The sequence below is a fragment of the Carassius auratus genome, chromosome 20 (genome assembly GCF_003368295.1).
Source record: "Carassius auratus strain Wakin chromosome 20, ASM336829v1, whole genome shotgun sequence".
Taxonomy (NCBI): domain Eukaryota; kingdom Metazoa; phylum Chordata; class Actinopteri; order Cypriniformes; family Cyprinidae; genus Carassius; species Carassius auratus.
In genome coordinates, this window is record NC_039262.1 from 22,465,090 (window position 1) to 22,482,612 (window position 17,523).

The window sequence follows — 17,523 nt, forward strand, 5'->3', positions numbered from 1 at the left end:
GAAATATACTAATAGCATACTTTTTCATAAGGGTGCCTAACCACCACTGGCTCTGCACCCTTTTACCTAAATTAAAGGGGGGGTGAAATGCTATTTCATGCATACTGAGTTTTTTACACTGTTAAAGAGTTGGATTCCCATGCTAAACATGGACAAAGTTTCAAAAATTAAGTTGTACGTTTGAAGGAGTATTTCTGTTCCAAAAAAACCTCTTCCGGTTTGTCACAAGTTTCGGAAAGTTTTTTTTCGAGTATGGCTCTGTGTGACGTTAGATGGAGCGGAATTTCCTTATATAGGTGCTACGGGCACTTCTGCCGGAAGAGCGCGCGCTCCCGTATAGCAGAGCACTGAGAGGCTGTGCACAGACAATCACTGATCAGAGCGAGAGCGTCGCGAAATGTCACAAAAGGAGTGTGTTTTTGGTTGCCAGGGCAAGACAACCCTGCACAGATTACCAAAAGAGAAACAGCATTAAGGGACCAGTGGATGGAGTTTATTTTTACAGAGCATCAACGGAGTTGTGCAAGTGTTTGTGTTTGTTCCCTGCATTTCAAAGATGCTTGTTTTACAAACAAGGCCCAGTTCGACGCCGGATTTGCACATCGTTTATTTCTTAAGGATAATGCAGTCCCAACGAAAAAGGGTCACGATCGTGTGTTGGAACCGCAGGCGGTGAGTAAAACTGCTTAAAATATCTCTGTGTTGTTAACTTAGCTATCGGCGTGTAAGCACATGAAGTAAACAACATGCGATGTTGTTATCAAACTGCACTTTCCACATGTACAGCTTAAAAAAAAAAAAAAAAAAAAAAGACGACAAAGTGGAACTTAGTCATTTTCCAAAACCGCTAAGCAAATATGTACAGTTTCAGTACATACCACATAGAGAAGCCTTTGCTGCTGCTGCTCTTGTTAAATTTCAGCCTCTGGATCTGTGTCACAGCTTCCAGACGTGCTCAACACAAAAGCTTACTCGCGCTCGTGATTCTTTAGCTCCGCCCACACGTCACGCCTCTAGGCGCTCGTGTTTTTCCGGGAAAAATCGGTACAGACTATCTTTCTCTTATGAATATAATAAAACTAAAGACTTTTTGGAGTTATGAAGGATGCAGTACTACTCTATATGTACTCAAGATTAACAGGATATTGAGTGAAAACGAGCATTTCACCCCCCCCCTTTAATTACTTCAGACTTATTTGCCCTCTAGAAGCTTGCGTTCTGCAAGTGAACATCGCTTAATTGTGCCATCCCTCTTAACTTCTAGCACTCTCTATTATATATATATATATAATAAAAAAAGGAACACATTCAGTAGCTTTTCTCTAGCTTTTTCTTTTAATTTATTATACAATTTAAAAAAAAAAACAACCTCTAATATTAGCTAGCTCTATTCTATTACTATTCCATGTTTTCTTTTTATTATTATATTATTTAAAAAATCTTTGCTTATTATTTGTACTGCATTAAAGGGATACTTAACCCTAAATTGTTGAAAACTTTTCCATTCAATTCAGAAATAAATTAGCTCAGTAAATGGATCAGTAAATGATCCGTGAACACTTTGGAATACAGTTAAAGGATTTATAAGGAATAACTCAATTTCATATGGCGTTTAGGTCCGAACTCAATTCATTACTGAGATCTAGGGCAGATTTCTTATTTTCAAGAAAGTAGACCAAGCCACTTTTTAGCTCTAAGATTACGCAACAGTGAAAAGTTTGTTAATATTCCTGGGTGCCACAGCATAAATGGCTGCTCACTGCTCGGGGTCTGTGTTCATGGTGTGTATGTTCACTGCTGTGTGTGTGCACTTTGGATGGGTTAAATGCAGAGCACGAATTCTGAGTATGGGTCACTATACTTTGGCTGTATGTCACGTCACTTTCTGTGACGTGACATACAGCCAAAGTATAGTGACCCATACTCAGAATTCGTGCAAAACTTGATTTATCTAGGCTGTCAGATACAGATTCAATATTACCTGGCTGAACCGATCACTCTTCAGGAGCTGGAGTTAAGGGGAAATCCCCAGATATTTCAATTGAATTCTATACTACTTCTTGGTCTGATTTATGCCCCCTCATTAAAGTTATGATACATTTTTTCAGTTACTCAAGGCTTATTTCACCCATCTATTATTATAGCTGTTATTTCTTTTTTGCTCTAACCCATTCTTCATACATCGAGGTTCTCGTCAGGTTTGCTGCTTTCTCCTCTGTTATTTACCCTATCCTTGGAAACCCTTAGTTCAAGCGGTCCGACAATCTGAAACTATTTCTCCAATAATACGAAATACTCGTCATCATATTTCTTTGCTGATGATTATCTTATTGTTTTTGGAGAAGCCGTTACATTCTATTCCTCATATGTTGGATTTATTTGATCATTTTGTATCTCTCTCTCGGTTTAACATGAATTGGGTTAAAGGTGTTCTTTTGGCCCAGTGGTAGAGTGTTGTGTTTGCAGCGCAAAAGGTTGTGGGTTCAATTCCCACGGAACATGCATGCTGGTAAAACATATAGCTTAAATGCTCTGCAAGTTGCTTTGGTTAAAAGCATCTGCTAAATGATTAAATGTAATGTAAATGTTATTCCTTAGAAAGAACATAAGAGGTAAAATGACTTTTACAATAATCTGAAAGAGACAAGGCATTTGTAATAAAATGTAGGATACCAGAGTTTGTCTCAAAATCACAAAGTCTAGAAGCAAACATGATTTTTTATTTTTTTTTTAGCTCAATGAAATTAAAAAGTTGATTGACTTTATACATTTACATTCTACAGTTACACCTGTTGTGTATTCCTGACAAAGGAATTAAATACAGTTAATTTAAATGTTTAGCAAACAACTTATCACTTACACACTTAAACATACATTGACAACAAGCAAAAAATAAAAAATAAATAAAAAACAATCACAAGCATTTAAACATTTCCACTCCAAAAACAGCACCACCTTGTCTTGAAAAATGGGGAATATTACAGAAGTTGATCTGCACTGGAATATTTTTTTATTATTATGCAGTTTTTATATCAATTGTAAAACAAAAGGGCCATTTAAAACACAATTTTTTCAAAAATTCACAAGTTAAATTAGGCAACTGTATTATTTCAGAATAACTTGGCATACAAATTGAATCTGATGATGAGTGATCAGGCAAATATCTGGTTTCCTGTTTTAGGAATTTACTGCATATAAGGTATGTACATTTATAGGCGTGGATCAAACACATTCTCACTGCCAACTCCTCACATACTGATGCTTGGTCAGGACCCTTAAAAAACATGGACGTAGTGTCCGTGACATCACTCGAAGGTTTCTAAAGAGCATTTTTGAAGCCTAAAGCCATGTCACTCCTGGATATTTGAAAATGGAGAAGGGTCTGGCTGCAGACGTACACTCGCAGACACACGCATGTGCAATTGGACACATGCATTCTCAGACCTATGCAAGCGCACTGTTTTAAGTGCATGCACAGGCCTTTTTGTTTTGTAGGACAGAGTGGCAATTTAAAGGGATGAGTTATAAAAAAAATTCACCACCCTCACAGTTGTTGTGAGTGGACAAAATTACCTATATAGGCCAAAACCACTTTTGTACTTTTTTTTCTACTAAACAGCTGGGCATTTTAACAGGGAAGGTCCATGACTCCCTTTTGGGGGCAGTCGATGAATTACAGTTTTAGTCACTTCCAAGAGACTAAATCATAAATTCATACTAAATCGTATGTGAGATTAGAATAAGTGTGTCCCAAAGCATAGTATGTTGAACTCCCCAGATGGTCTACTATTTCAGGTTTATGATGTGTGGATCCGTGCACACTCTAATTGCTAATATTACCCACAATCCGTTTCACTTTGATTAATGATTCAGTTGAGAGCTACAAACATTAATAACAAACATTATGGATGTGCGTGACAACATTAAGTAGAGAGGTTTAGATAAAGGGGTTTGAGTTTCTAATAATAAGCATTTAACCTTGTAAAAAAAAAATAATATATATATATATATATATATATATATATATATATATATATATATATATATATATAAATGGTAAAATATATATATATATATATATATATATATATATATATATATATATATATATATATATATATATATATATATATATATATATATATATATATATAAATGGTATAAACATCCATTTGCACTTTTAAATGCATCATGCAGAAAATATGAGCAGAGTTCTCTGCATGAAGACCCATGGCTTACAGATCAACGTGCTACTTGTTTTCTCTCTTAGATATGGTATAGGAAGTTAAATGAAATGAAATGTGGAGGATGTTAACTGTGACAAGATGATTGACAGGCCAGTTTACAGTGTAACTATGCGACAGAGCAGTCCGTTAAAGATGCAACTATATGACAAAGCTTGCCTACTCAAAAGCGTGTACTTTTTCTTCACCAAAAAGTACATATACTACACCCTTAAAGGATGAAAGCACAATGGGATGCAGCACAGGAGGTTGCCGCTTGGTCAGGACCCCTTGGCGTTGCTTTTTGACGTTCAAGGTACACTTTTAGCATCATATTTGATGCACAGGGGTATCACATTTCAATCAAAAAGATACTCCGTAGATATTCCTTTCACAAATCTATCATTTTGCCTCGGAAGACTTGGAATATTAATACTTTTTGAATAAATTATGACTGTAGTTATATCTGTCTGTTACATATTGTGTTTTATTGACGAATGGTAGCTTTAGGAGCAGGGGTGTGCTTATGTGCTCACAAATATGTGTATAGTGCAATGTAAATAAAACTGTTGTGACTGTTTACATTGAAAAGTCACACCCCAACATATCAATAATGGCATTATTATTTAATTTAATCATGATGATATCATTTCCAGTGCCTTACGTGTCAAATGATTCCAAAGGTGTCTTATTTAAAGCAACTGAGGACCCTGTGTGTCAAAAAGTGACCAAGCATCAATATGTGACGAGTTGGGAGTGTTGTCCTTGTAGCAAATGCATGTATTTGCTTTGCTAAGACTTACGTTTTATTTCCCAAAATCAACATACCTCTTACCTCCATATTTCTGAAAATATAAATACACTGACAGTGGTGCTGGGAATATCAGGCAGTCGAACCCCACTCCCAGGCACTCAAGCTTTCCCATTGATTCCCTTGTGCCGAATCTCCGGCATGCTCCACACGCGCTGCGCTTTCTCCGTTGTCTGACCAAGACCCTTCTCAACATCCCCACACACAGTCTTGACATCTACTCCATCTTCCTCCGAGCCGTAACTGTTTGATTTCAGTCCCAAGGTGCTGCCGAAAGGGTTGATCCGCACGCGAGACCTGAAGCTCATCAGCGACAAGCTTATGGGGCGTCTGTTGTTCCACTGGTGGGTCAGACGCTGCGCCTCCTGTTCGTCTTGAACACGCTCAAGTGTTTCCACAAGCACAGAGCGGAAGAGTCCGGAAACCTCCTGCAGCTCAGGCTCATTCTCCATCAGCACCTGCCGAAACCTGAGCAGAGAGGAGAGAGTGTGGAGAGTTTAGCATAACACTTTTGTCAAAGGAGTATCGTATGCCAAAGCTGAATTCATTACTTGTACTGGGCCTATATATTACTAACTTTCAGAAAGCAAAACTTCCCGTCCATTCAAAACAAGGCATTTATTGAAACAAAGCAGCAACAACGACTCATTCAAGTCACAGTTATGGGAAACAAAGTCAGAAATGTATTGTTACAATAAATGCAAAATTTGTGAATTATAGTAATTTTTTAAAGAAAATAGCTTGTGTCTACTGTACATACAGTAAGGGATATATTGTTTGTAGCGACATATTGGATTAACTATTTTCTGTCAGTTTGCCCACAAGGCATTTACTGTGGTGTTGGAAACATCATTTGTATTAATTATTGGACTTCGTTTTGTACTGAGAGGTAAATTTGCATACGGTCCCTAAAGCAAGCCTAGGCGAATATCAAACCTAAAACTAACTTTACCGCGTTACAAAAGCGACATATATAGTCACATTTCGAGATACAAAGCCACAGCTGGAAGATATTGGAGATATTGTAGAGAGTGATGCACAACCTAACATTTTTTTTTTTTTTTTTTTTACTTTCTCAAAGTTTATCTAAATCCATATGGGGTTCAGAGTAGATTCATTTTACACTTGTCTATTAAAATATAAATTAAATAATTTTGTCAAAAAAAAAAACTTGACTGTGAACCTATATTTACCTGTTTCTTGTGCTTTCTCATTGATATTTATAAAAGTAAATCGTGTAAATGGCATCGCTAATGTCATAGAATAGCATAGTTTAATAATAGCGGGGCAAATTGTTCTCCATCTGCGCACCTGACATTTAAAACTTACAAGAAGCAACGTTACAACTGAGAACTTTAAATTCACATTTAGAGAGAGAAAAATCACAACCTGGCAATATAAAGTCGCAAATGTTAGATATAACATTGTGAGACAAAGTCATAATTAAAAGAAACATCACAATTGTGAGATTTAAAGTCGCAATGAAAGATATGAAGTCACAATTGGAAACTATAAAGGCATATTGTGAAATATAAAGAAAAACATACCCAGATTTTACAAAGAAACAGTTACATTTGTGAGCTTTAAAGTCCCATTGAGAAAAAAATAAAGTTGCAATTACGAGATGTAAAGCAGCAGTTATAAGAAATGAAGTCGCCCTTGCATCTGAAGTCACACTGAGGGAAATCAAGTAGCAACGGCAAGATACAAAGTCGCAATTACAAGAAATAAAGTCACAGTTGCAATATTTAGTGTCACTGAGAGATATAAAGAAATATAAAGAGTGAGAAGTCAGATGTACAAGCAACAGTCACACTTGTAAAGTCTGAGTCTGAAGTTGCAATTACAATAAACAAAGTCACAACGGTGAGATTTAAAGTCACACCGAGAAATATAAAGTCACAACTGCAATATATTAAGGCACATTACGAGAGCATTCGACAGCCACTTTCAGACAGGTTTTTTGGTAGTGTGTCTGTTTTAATCCCCCATTAAAAAAGGTTTTACACGACGCAGAACATCAGTCTCTCTTCCGCAGGTGAATTGTCACGTGTGGTCCCTGAGAGCATGACATCAGAGTAAAAGCAGCCTCTCAGGAGCCGTGCGCTCTTGCTCCTCAGATTAAGATGTACTTAGGGAGTCTAAAAATAGGTTACCAAGCTCTTATCGTTACAATTAAACCAACAAATCAGTGTTTTCTAAATCGCTCTTCTCCTTTTACTGTTTAATCAACACAATCCTCTCAAAACTCTCACTTTTTTTTAACTAGTCCTCATGAGAAGGACCAGATCATCCTTCTTCTCTTCTTTCAAAAAAAACATCCTCTCTGACAAGGATGTAAGAATGTCACTCAGAAATGTGGTCAGTATTTCCTCCCTTTTTCTATGAAACATACACATCACAAATCTTCAGTGACCACAGGCAGACAAACACCAAAAACTACAATTTTTTTCTTTCGTTTTAGTGATTTTAGTAAATATATTAATTTTTTTTTTTGGTTTTAGTTTTCATTTCAGTTTTAGTCTACTAAATTAACTCTATGAGGGACAGTCTGAAATGACTATATCTTTCAGACTCTTCCTCACGCAAACATGCTGTACTTTGTTAGAAGACTTAGATAATAAAACACAGAATACAGTGCTTTCATAATATCTTTCTTTCCTTTTTAATGCTTGACAGCCAGTGCTTGCCATAAATGTGGTTTTATTAACAAAGTTCGGGAGAAGCACGATCAGATAATCATCCAATTTGGTACAGGTGCATCTCGTTTAGCTAATCATCTTATAGCACGCACGCGTATATATATCCAGTCTTCCTACCTCCTGTCCCACGACAGTTTTTCGGCATAGACCGTCTGTCAGCATTCGGTTCGCGCTGTCCGTCATCTTATCACAGGCCCAATCTTCCTTCCGACGAAGATATCTATCCGCCGAACACCAACAAGCGTCATCGGTCAGCTGCTCTTCTCGCCAAGCCACACGTTGTGGCCAAAAGCTCGTGCAAATCCTTGAGCTCGCCTCACTCGGCAACACGATTTTCTCGCCAGGACCGGGCTCTATTATAATGCTGGATCGCAGCCGTGCTCCAGTTCTCCCCGCAGTAAACCTCTCTCGCTTTTTCAGCCGTGTCGCAGTTCGATGCTGCCTCCACTAGCGGCGAAGACCGTGCGTTGTTGTAGTGGCATGTCGTTCGTGAAAGAATCGTTTTTTCGAATGAATCTTCTAGGCGAACGAATCGTTCTCGGTTTACACTCATTCATGAAGAATTTTTCAGAGTTGTCATCCACAATGAGCGAGTTTCATATGAGTCTCAGAGATCGAGAGCTCTCATTCGTGAACGAAAGGACTAAACCAGTATACATGTCGAGTTGATTAAACAGATACATGTCGTTCGTAAACGCAAGGAACTCTTATCAATTTTGTTAAGATGAGAGTAAACCGGGTCAGTTAGCCATTTAGCATGTCAATCTTGCAAAATGTAAAGCGCAGTTATAGGTACTGTGCACATATTGTTTACATATTTAGCATACAAAAGATAAATTCCACGTTTAATCCCCGATTTATGAACGTGAATATATAGATCAATATATGAACCGTCTGACCAAACAATAAAAAATGCTAATCATGCAAGAAAACCTCGTGATTTGCTCATCTGAACAATTTAAATAGACGTTATATATAGAATGCGCTTATGAAGACGCCAAAATTTGTTAAACGGCGTTATGACTTAACTTTGTCCGATGACGATGCCACTTTTTAACCACGAAGCAAAGGCTTTTTGCAGAGTTGTCATCCACACCGAAATGTCTAAAGACATTACATTTGCTTTACTGTGCATGTTTAAACCTCACTGAGATGATACAGACATAAGTTTCATGCAATTATTCCGGCAGGATCAATTATTTAAGGACATATTTCACCATTTACTGGCATGATTATTCAGAATTTTTCACGCTACTGCCTCGTGTTTGGCTGCAGAACAACAAGTGTGAGTAAATTTTCTATCGTCTTTTTAGGACCGTTATATGAAAAGCATGCAAAGTAAATGTCTTTAGAAACGGTTTGAATTTGAATTACTGCAATTAACGTTACTGCTATAGACATGTCTATTGGTACAATGGTTTATAAAACTAAACATGCTATATTGTTTCAAAGCCTCTATTTTCACAGTCCATACTACAACAGGAAAACAGCATCCCAAATTTATCTGCTCCGGAGGCTGTTTAAAAGGGCCCAAAGGCCAAAACAAGAGGAAAAGATGCTTTTCCAACAGGACTGTATTAATTCAGACAAGGTTTGAGCAATTGTCAAATCAGCCAACAACTACAGCAGCCAAAGCAAGCATGAAGCTACTTTTACTTGCAACACGGGCCTGCACATCTCAGTATTTCCATCCTGTTACATTTGCTAGCAGTGCAGGCTACACAGGTTCTTCAAGACATCACACACCCCAGCCCCCTCCCATGACCCACAGCTACAACAGCTGAAGCAAACGTGAGGCCGCCTCCATTCGTAAACGCGCCCTCAACTCTTCCGCTCCCTCATGCTACTAACCATTTTTCTGTTCAGTGGCCTCCAGCTCCAGATTTGCCAGAAGGCAGAGGGTACCAAGACCTATTATTGGTCAGGCCGATTATTTTATTCATTTATATATCTATCTCGAACCCTCTTCAGCCAACCCCTCTAACGCCAGCTCATCCCCTTTCACTAAAACTCCTAATCTACCATAGCTAACTCTCCTAACATGCCCTATCTATCTGTAATGGTCAATCCTCACTTCAGCCATCCTTCCGCAGGAGCTTTCTCTGTATCTCCCCACCGCCGCAGCATTGACCGCTCCCGCAGGAGCCTTTTCTGTTTTTTCCTCACTGCCGCAGCAGTCTCCGCTTCCGCAGGAGCCTCTACCTATATTTCACCACTGCCATAGCAGTGTCTGCTCCCGCAGGAGCCCTTTCCATCCTTCCCTACTGCCGCAATTCTCGCTGCCGCAAGAGCCTCAAAAATAAATAAATAAATAAATAAATAAATAAATAAAAATATATATTTTATGTCCATTCTCCAATTCAACCTCATCAGGCTCGCTTTTGTCTAACTCCGGAACGCCCAATCTAAATTCACGATGGACCCTCATTTCATCAACGACTCTGGTATTAAAAAAAAAAAAAAAAAAAAAAAAAAAAAAAAAAAAAAAAAATTAATCGAGTAACAAAATGTGTTGTTGCTTAATTATACTGATGTGCGCATGCACAGTAAATCTGATGGGTAGGATAAAATGTCAGGACCCCGGACCTTTATTTAGTCGGGTTGACGTACCTTTTCAGTTCGGTGTATGTGATGTGACGCTAGTTTTACTTAAAGTCAAATGCTCATGAACTGACTGTCAGAGCAGCTCTGGAGATGTTGTTCATGTGTTCAAGTCCTCATTTAGTGAGACAACAGACGCAGAAATTACCGTGAGAGTAATGCGCGCTTCAGTGTGTGTGTGAAAAAGGAAGTCGCGCTCCTGCTCCATTCATTAACAGAGACACACAGAACATGCAGGATTTACATTTAAACACTGTTCCGTCTTAATATTTAGAGATATTAATTCGTGAATCGGATGTAAGTGCAATTACCTATTTTGATTAATTCATTCAAAAAGAAGAAAAAAAAAAAAAAAAAAAAAAAAAAAAGTTATATATTCCTCCTTAAATCATGTTGTGTACTTGAATAATAGAAGCCTCTCAGTTATCGTTTCTTCGGCCAAAGTAAGGGCCCTCCAGCCATCGTTACAATCTCCTTGCCTATTTCAGCATCGGACAGGGCTCTCCCTTCCGGTGCAGCTGGGCAGTGGCTCCCTTCGGTCGCAGTGTGAGCCTTTCATCTGTCATTGAGTTGCGCTGCGCGCTCAGCGGCAGATGGGGGTATCCCTCCCGGTGCAGCAGAGCCACAGGCCCCCTTCGGTCGTTGTGACAGCCCTCCATCCGATGCATCAAATTAAGCCGCTTATACAGTCGCAAGGGGGACTCTCCCTTCCGGTGCAGCAGAGCCGCAGCTCCCTTCGGACGCAGCGAGAGTCCCTCCATCAGTCGCGTTTTCTTGCCTACTCCGTATCGGACGGGGCTCCCCTACCGGTGCAGCAGACCCACGGCTCCCTTCGGTCGCAGGGTGAACCCCCCGTCTGAGTTATGTTGCATGCTCAAGGGCGGACCGGGATCTCCCTCCCGGGGGAACACAGCCGCTGGCTCCCTTCGGTCGCAGCAGGAGCCCTCCATCCGATGCATCAAACCGTTCCTCGAATCTTCTTGCCTATTCTGCATCTGATGGGGCTCTCCCTTCCGGTGCAGCAGACCCACGGCTCCCTTCGGTCGCAGGGTGAACCCCCCGTCTGAGTTATGTTGCATGCTCAAGAGCGGATAGGGTTCTCCCTCCCGGGGGAATAGAGCTGCTGGCTCCCTTCGGTCGCAGTGAGAGCCCTCCATCAGACGCATCAAGCCATGCCTCGCTTCGCAAGGGGGACTCGCCTTTCCGGTGCAGCAGAGCCGCAGCTCCCTTCGGACGCAGCAAAAGTCCCTCCAACAGTCGTATTCTAGTTAGCGTCAATCAGGGCTCTCCCCTCCGGGGCAGCACTCCTGCTGCAGAGTTGCGAACCCCCTACGGAGGCTGGGAGAACCCTCAGAGGCAAAAAAAAAAAAAAACGTGCCTCCATAAACCCGCAATGGGGGACTCCCCCTTCCGGTGCAGCAGAGCCGCAGCTCCCTTCGGATGCAGCGGGAGTCCCTCCAACAGTCGCGTCTCTTTGCCTTCTCAGCATCGGACTAGGGCTCCTCTTCCGGTGCAGCAGACCCACAGCTCCCTTCGGTCGCAGTGTGAACCCCCCCATCTGAGTTATGTTGCATGCTCCACGATGGCTAGGGATCTCCCTCCCGATGGGGTACAGCCGCTGGCTCCCTTCGGTTGCATTAGGAGCCCTTCATCCGACGCGCCAAACCGCGGCTCCAATCTCATTGCCTATTTAGCATCTGACGGGGCTCTCCCTTCTGGTGCAGCAGACCCACGGCTCCCTTCGGTCGCAGTGTGAACCCCCCGTCCGAGTTATGTTGCATACTCTATGGCGGCCAGGGATCTCCCTCCCGATGGGATACAGTCGCTGGCTCCCTTCAGTCGCAGTGAGAGCCCTCCATCAGATGCAACAAACCGCGCCTCGTACTCCGCCGCAAGAGGGACTCTCCCTTCCGGTGCAGCAGAGCCGCAGCTCCCTTCGGAGGCAGCAAGAGTCCCTCATTTCTTGATATCTGGCATTGTGCTCCTCCCATAAGCGGCATGGAGGGCTCGCTGGTAAGACGTTGCGAGCCGCAGCTCTCGTCGAACACTGCACGGGCTCTCCAGGTCGCTCTGCATTTTCTTCCCAACACGCATATTTTGGGGGGCAACTAAATTTTATCTCTCTGGCTGCTGTCCTATGGCTTTAAGCTTCTTTTGGGGAGTTATTTGGGTTCGGGCTATGCTCCGGGCCCGGACCCCTCCCCCAGGACAGCACGCCAAAATATGCCTACTATTTGCCTTCAGATTAGATGTAAGGGTGAACTCGTGAAATGTGGTTTTATTAACAAAGTTCGGGAGAAGCACGATCAGATAATCATCCAATTTGGTACAGGTGCATCTCGTTTAGCTAATCATCTTATAGCACGCACGCGTATATATATCCAGTCTTCCTACCTCCTGTCCCACGACAGTTTTTCGGCAACCCTCCTCCACCCCAACTCCTCACTTCTAATCTATTTATCCCAAATTGGGATAGGGGGAGTTATTTGGGTTCGGGCTATGCTCCGGGCCCGGACCCCTCCCCCAGGACAGCACGCCAAAATATGCCTACTATTTGCCTTCAGATTAGATGTAAGGGTGAACTCGTGAAATTGTTATTGAATGGGGAAAAAAATATGTGAAATTTCTTTCTTTTGTGTGAGTGTATGTGTTCCATGTAGGAAAAGAATAACAGCATACAGTTTGTAATGACCTGAAGATAAGTAAATAATGAGTAAGTAATAATAGTTCATCCAAAAAAATGTAAATTATGGTATTATATATATATAGTATATATAGCTTTGCAGCAACATGAGGGTGAGTATATGATAGAGATTTTGGGGTGAACTGGTGTTGGTTATCATGAGGTGGCTGAACAGAAGTGAACAGCATCTGTTTGGTCTCATCTGAATCTGTCAGGTGCGCATCCCGTGAGGCCTGTGTGTGATTTACAATGATCACTTCAGCAGGTTAGAGCTGCTTAATTCACCTACAGAAAAAAAACATGGCTGTCTCTGTGTGTTTCTTAGCAGTGACATCACAAAGACGGCTTAGTAAATCCCCTAATCCCCCAGATCGCCCTCTCCTGAACCCGTGGTGACGAACATCCTCACGCTGAAAACAAAGCGGATGTCTTACCTCTGTATTACCGATCCGCAGTATGATGGTGGTACTTTGCTACACAGGTCCTCGAGGCCGAGTCTCTCTCCTTGGCTGATGTCAAAAGAGCTGCGTGGGGAGCTCATGAGCCAGCTGTAGTCCACGCCGCTCTTCAGCCTCCGATACTCACTGTCTCGCTCCCGCTGCCGTCTCTCGGCCTCCTTCATCTGCCAGCTCAGCTCCAGCATCAGGGTGTCCGTGACCACTTCAGACGGCTCACGTCTTGGGCTCCGGCAGTGCGGCTCGTTCCAGCTGAACCACGACATGCTCGCTGCACTCACCTTGAATTTGACCTGTTAGAGATGCAGTGAAAGCCATCATGGATGCACAAAACAATCAAATGTTGGGTGTGCAATGAATGGTGGATCTTGGGATTGGTTTTTGTGGATTCAATTCCTTTTCTTATTCATTTTACCTTGAAATTTGGCATAAAGTGCTTGTGCACAAAATGATGTGATCATGTGCTAACAGTTTGCGGTCCTATTGACTGCCATGGTACTATGGTTTGGTGACCAATATTCACTTGCAGCAATGCCATAAAAGAACCAAACATTTTGTAAAAGAACCACTTAGTGTGAAGAACATTTTCATAATCTAATGAACCTTTATAGGTTGTTTATATTGAAATAACCTTTTATACAATTAAAATGTTCCATGGATGTTTAAGGTTCTTCGTTGAACCATATAGATGCCAATAAAGAACTTTTATATCTAAAAGTGTTCTTATACTATGTTTCACAGGTAAAAAAATAAATAAATAAAGTCATGGTTTGGAATGGCATGGGGGTGAGTTAATCACAAAATAATTTGGTCTATTTTGGGACCATCGCTTTAAGGTTTTTTTTTGTTTTGTTTTTTTGCAGCATCATATTGTTGTTGGGGATGAATGTTACCAAGCCTGAACCTCAAAGCACAGATGCTGTTTAACACCTGACAGACATCACAGCACTCAGCTCTCGGCTCATTTGCAACAGTGAATCTGCTCTGATGTGAATTTGTGAAGGACGCTGACCTATATTTCGGCAAAACATGGTAAACATAACTGCTTATCGCACAAAAGTAAACATGCATCCTTAAATTCAAACACTGACATTAAATTAGTTTCTGTTCTGTCTATGCAAACAAGTTAGTTGCATTTTATCAGTTGCATTTTTTGTTTTAACTCTAAACCAGTCTCTAGTAAATTAACAAATGATTTCAAAGAAACAGACAGTAACATATTGAATTAAACATGACATTTTGAAGCGGAACAACTTTACATGTATTTTCTAGTCAAATGTACTTTAATAATCATTGTTATACTTAAAAAAAATCGATTTATTTTTTTCCTAATTTATTTAATATTATTTATTTATTTTTGTATCAGACCATTTTGGTTCATGGTCCACCAGTTTAAAATCAATTAGATAATAATAAAAAAAGAGCATATTTTCTTAAATGACTAATTTGATTGTAACATTTTGGGTTCACTGTCCTGTGATAATGAGTGTACAGAATAAAGAACAGTTAAAATATATAGATAATTGACCCAAAAATGAAATGTTTTTCAAAAACTATGACTGACTTTCTTTTGAACCCACACACACACACACACACACACACACACACACACACACACATATACATACATACATACATACATATATATATATATATATATATATATATATATATATATAGATATAGATAGATAGATAGATAGATAGATAGATAGATATTATTTTATTTCTTTTTTCTTTTTTTTTCTTTTTTTTTAGAAATGTCTCACTGTTTTTCAAAGAAGGTCAGTTGTAAACAAAACCTTTTCTGTACTAAAACACATGCCATACATAAAGACCAGATCATAATTCAAGTGCAACAGTTATAATTTCTAAATATATCCAATATTATAGGTACATTCATTTAGAGACAATAGCCAAATTCACTACTTCATCACTAAGCAGTAATGTTATTAAGAAAATGTATGATCTCAAGCATCAAGAAGGGACTATTTTGCCTTGAACACTGTACTGACAAACATTGCATCCACCTGTTACCATTAACATCACTTTAAAATCACTGCCAGTGATTCTCAAAATACAAAGTTTGACTTCTCAAAGCGTGCTGAATTTGTAAGTCTTGTGTTTTTCTCAGTATTGTCCACCCACTCCTCCCCCGTTCTCCTGTGCCATCTCCTCTTAATTCAGTCCTCATTTGCTGGATCTCCTTACCTTTAGAAGAGACCCGGTTGTCTTGTAGTGCTTGTAGATGTAATGGCCCAGGTCACATTTGCTCTTTGAGATGGCTCTGAAGTGCCTCGCTGTTTGCAGTTGCTATAGAGATGCTCGACAAGCCTGTTCTGCCGCATGCATCATCAGCTGGAAGGCGGACGGGATGAGGGCAGAAGAGAGGGGGAGGACGGGTCACGCGCTGCATAAACAGATTACCAGCCTGTGTGGGCTATGAGGTCATGTGACTAAGACCAGTTATCTGGTACAAGGCTAACATCGAGGCCTTATGCCCCCCCCCCCCCAAACACACACACACCAATAAACCTCAAGATCATATTTTCCAACATGCTTTGACAAATTGGCTTAAGTGGCCTAGAAATAATGTTAAATTTCCATGTTTAAGTGTTTAAATTAATAATCGATACATAAATAAGTAAATGTGTGGGGCTATATAGGCCTATATTTTGAAAATGCATCAAAGATGTGTTTTAGTGACCCAGCAGCTCGTCAGTAGACAGGAGGACAGCAGATGGAAGAGGTTTAATCCAAGCAGATGTCTCAGTTTAGCTGGAAAACCACGACATGCATGAGGCCAGTCGCTCAGTTTGGTCTATTAATGAGTCAAATACACTCTCATCATTACGGCTGTAAATAGCTAAGGTTTTAACACTGGTCCTCGACGTTTATTAGCAGGTTGTCAGTGTTTCCAGACTGACTTTTCTTGGGATTTTCGCTGACCTTGTTTTGTTTTTTGTTTTTTGCAGGTTATATCGTTACGCCAGTAGGTGGCGACAAGTGATTGAATCATTCACTCAAACGAATCGTTCCAAAAACTTAATCCAGAAAAGAAACAATAGATTGCCTATAAACGATAGAGATATTCGTGTATTGCAAATAATAAGCAAAAAAGACAGAAGGGATTGGATCTACATTGTAAGTTTCTCAATATGAACTGTTGTTTCTGTTTTCATATCGTGAGAGACGAATTACAATCAGGAACAAAAGTGCTATTACTCGTGTGATATTGCTCATAGTCCTAGAATAAGGCAAAGATGAACTCCAGTCATAGTGTTGTTATTTAATTCATTTCAGAAGTGTTCAAATTGTCCTGTTCCCTTCCTCATGTTCCGCACTCTTTAGATATAAATCCTCTCAAGACTTTATTTTCAGATCTGTTCGACTCCTAATCACTCCTCCCTTCTGAGAGAATAACAGTTTATCCCTCCACACAGTTCATTTGCAGTGATTAGCTTTTACAAGTGTACATTTAAAATAAATAAGAAATGTGTTTTTCTACCCTTTCACCACTAGAGGGAGACAACTGTCTGGCCACTGTAACACAGCAGTTGCTGTGGGTAGCCTACATTAGATGTCTCAAGTTAAGTGATCAAGTACATCAGTGGCCCTATGTTATGTAGAGATAGCCTACATGTGTTCACAGCAACTAACAGGAACAGATGTAAACCATTTGGTGCCTTATATACTTTATTTAATGGAAATTATGTTTTTAACTACGACTTTTGCCTCAATAAACTCCTAATTTGCTGATTATTAATAATTAGTAAGGTAGTTGTTAGGTTTGGTGTAGGATTACATGATCTAAAATATGCTCATGCAGAATAAGGCATCTTTTTAAAGTAATAAACAGTCAGTATATGCATGCTAATAAGCAGCTTGTTAATAGTAAGAATTGGTACCTGAATTAAAGTGCTACAGAAAAATATTTAATCGTATGTTTATATGCTTTGCCCTTAAATCCAATTATTTAGTTATTTTTCTTACAGGAGTATAATAATGATAGCCCCCTAACAATAATTCTCTAAAACTGCAGTAAACCT

At 40.1% G+C, this 17,523-nt stretch overlaps 1 protein-coding gene across 1 annotated transcript; it reads right to left on the reverse strand.

Annotated features, from left to right (window-relative positions):
• Window positions 1-4,172: 4,172 nt before the first annotated feature.
• Window positions 4,173-16,252, reverse strand: LOC113121210 (protein RD3-like). Its single transcript, XM_026291492.1, has 3 exons — window positions 15,686-16,252; window positions 13,455-13,768; window positions 4,173-5,502 (listed from the first exon to the last, which is right to left on the reverse strand). Exons 2-3 carry the CDS (start codon window positions 13,739-13,741, stop codon window positions 5,136-5,138), a joined length of 654 nt encoding a protein of 217 aa, XP_026147277.1. The 5' UTR covers window positions 13,742-13,768; window positions 15,686-16,252; the 3' UTR covers window positions 4,173-5,135.
• Between the last annotated feature and the right edge of the window lie 1,271 nt (window positions 16,253-17,523).